General features: G+C 50.3%; 1 protein-coding gene across 1 annotated transcript in view; it reads left to right on the top strand.

The window, feature by feature from the left end:
• The first annotated feature begins 1,594 nt into the window (after positions 1-1,594).
• Positions 1,595-2,411, top strand: part of DHRS12 (dehydrogenase/reductase 12) — a 22,365-nt gene continuing 21,548 nt past the window's right edge. The window contains 1 exon segment of the mRNA XM_012812741.1: positions 1,595-1,720. Coding sequence (XP_012668195.1) covers positions 1,595-1,720 — 126 coding nt within the window.

The raw sequence follows: 2,411 nt of genomic DNA, 5'->3' as shown, positions 1-2,411 counted from the left end.
TGCAGCACGTGGACGGAGGCCTCTTTCTCTGGCTGAAACTTTCCGACTAGGCTTCAGGGCCAGCGTGGGCCGGTTCTCCCAACCTGCTGTCGCGCTCCCAGGACCTCAGTCGGTTCTCCACCTCATCGCGGGCTGAAGGGGTGACAGATTCTGGCAGAAGATGGGTGGAGATTTTTAATCTCAAAATTACTTAGGCTAACCAGTGGTTCTTTGCTCTGCACATTAGAATCATGAAGGGGAGAATTTTAAAAGCCAGATTTCAGAACCATCCCCGGGGATTCTGGGCCTCGCGCCGGTGCTGCGGCCTGGGCTGGCACTTGGTAAACGGCCCCACGTGACTATTTTTAGTTTTAATTCAACCTTTCAGATGCCTTTAGAATAAGAAATCTTGCTTGTCCCACTAACTTGAGCCACTCACAGCAGAAGCAGTGGGCCAGTATTCTCTGACCTACCCTGGGTGTTCTGGTAAGGTACAGCTGGTGGGAACTGGAACATTCTTCTTGTTCTCTTAAGAATTCATGACTTGACTAAAACAAGAGGGTATGCCTGCCCTGGGGCAGTGACTTCCACACCAAACCCAAGCTCAAAAATGTCCTCTGGCCTCTTCCCAGTGTGTTCAGGGCATATAACTGGCAGTTGTGCCATACCAAGGTATGGGATAGGAGACTGGTGTGTGTGTAAACAGGACATACTGCATTGCAGGGAGGAAACCTCCTGGCTCTGTGCGTGAGAGACACAAGTTCTGAGAACCCAGCCTGCCCGCGCGTGGGAAGAGGCTACTCTCAGGACCACTTCCTGCCAGTCCCTCTTTGCTGCCATCGCTGCCCTCATCTGCTCATAGCCAGGAAACACTAGGAAAGTGAAGGTGGAAGAGGTATTGCTGAAGGAAGGGAGAGGAGCACAGTTAAGGATGCAGGGTCACACCTATCCAACATCGTGCCTTTGTGGAAATCAGTAAAAGCACCTCTTCTGCATATGCTTTGCTTGTCATCTGCCAGAAAATTGTCATAATGCAGATACAAATGCCCCACTACTGTGATCTGGACCGTGCCTCCTGGAGCTGTGTGGCACGCACCTGTCGCCCCAGTGAGGCCTTGTGGCCTCTGATGGGCGCAGAGCTCAAATAACTCTGCCCTTTCCAGCTTCACTCCTTCACTCCTTACTTGCAGACTTCCCCCCCTTCTTCACTCAGGTAGTGACACCTGTCAAGTGATGCAATAAGCATGAGTGCTAATGGGCTCCTAAGCGTCTCCCTCACCCCGAAATGGGAACAAAGTCCATCTGTCAGGGGATGTGTGTGTGTGCGTGCCCCACTTCCCAGTACCAGATGTAGTCAGGGAGATAGTTTGGATGCCAAAATGTTGGACTCTGTATATTTTTTAAAGTTCAGAAGATAATGTTCAGAAAATGTAGGCCCTGAGATGGTGGTGTTCTTGAGACCAGGAGGGAAGCGAGAGGGCGAGGGACGAAGTTGTGCGGTGTATTGGAAGGAACAGAGGGCAACCCCAGAACTAGGCTTTCTCCCTGCAGGGATTTCTATTCCTGGTACCTTATAGTTGTTCTTTTTATGTTCCTGCCGTTTCTAGGAGTGGCTATGAATCTGCTTTGAAGGACTTTATCCCTGGTGACCTGGAAGTCCAAGTTCCTGTAATAGTCTCCTTGGTCACTGGAGGGAACACTGGCATTGGAAAAGCAACTGTTCTTGAAATAGCCAAGTGATGTGAGCAGCCTGTGAACCTAAATGCCCACTGAGCCATGGAGACCAGGCTATGGCTGGTCTACACTGAGGAGGGTGCCCTGTGTCAGGAAGTCCTGGATGGCAATCTTGTGGTTGTGGGCACAGTTGTTGCCAACTTTCTGAGCTGTGCATTGAGCTTCCAGCTAGAGTTGATTAGAGAAAGCAACTGGGGCCCTTCCCTCAGCACTTAATTAATTCACAGGGGAGTAAGGGTCCCACCCACATCAGAGAGTTTTCTAATTAAGAGCAATGAGGGTATCAAGTGAACCCAGGTGACCAGAATCATCGGTGGAACTTAACAACAACAACAACGAAGTCAAACCCTGTGGACACCTGCTTTATCGCTGCCTTCCCCATGAGCGTCTCTCGAGGGGTTAGCCCAGGAGTCCACTGTCATCTGGATGTGACTGTAGTTACAAGCTAATGCTCCCAAAATAACTGGAGAGGTGAGTGTACTGAGCTATCTTCCTCCTTGCTGGTGTCTAGCTGCCAGGCTTAGAGCAGTCCCCTGCCTCCCTTTCCCTAACCTTGACTGCAGAGAGGCTCTCCAGGAGCTCTAAAGATTATTTAATCAGCTGAAGTCTTCCTCAGGGTAGATGCAGAGTGTCCTGTCTCTCCAGAGCCTCTTCTTCAGGAAGAATTAATGTTTCAGCAGAACTCAGGAAAATAGGTT

This window comes from Otolemur garnettii, unplaced genomic scaffold (genome assembly GCF_000181295.1).
Source record: "Otolemur garnettii isolate 467f Iridium unplaced genomic scaffold, OtoGar3 scaffold00221, whole genome shotgun sequence".
NCBI classification, from domain to species: domain Eukaryota; kingdom Metazoa; phylum Chordata; class Mammalia; order Primates; family Galagidae; genus Otolemur; species Otolemur garnettii.
The sequence above is the reverse complement of the archived record's forward strand: the minus strand, read 5'-3'. Positions and strand labels throughout refer to the sequence as shown.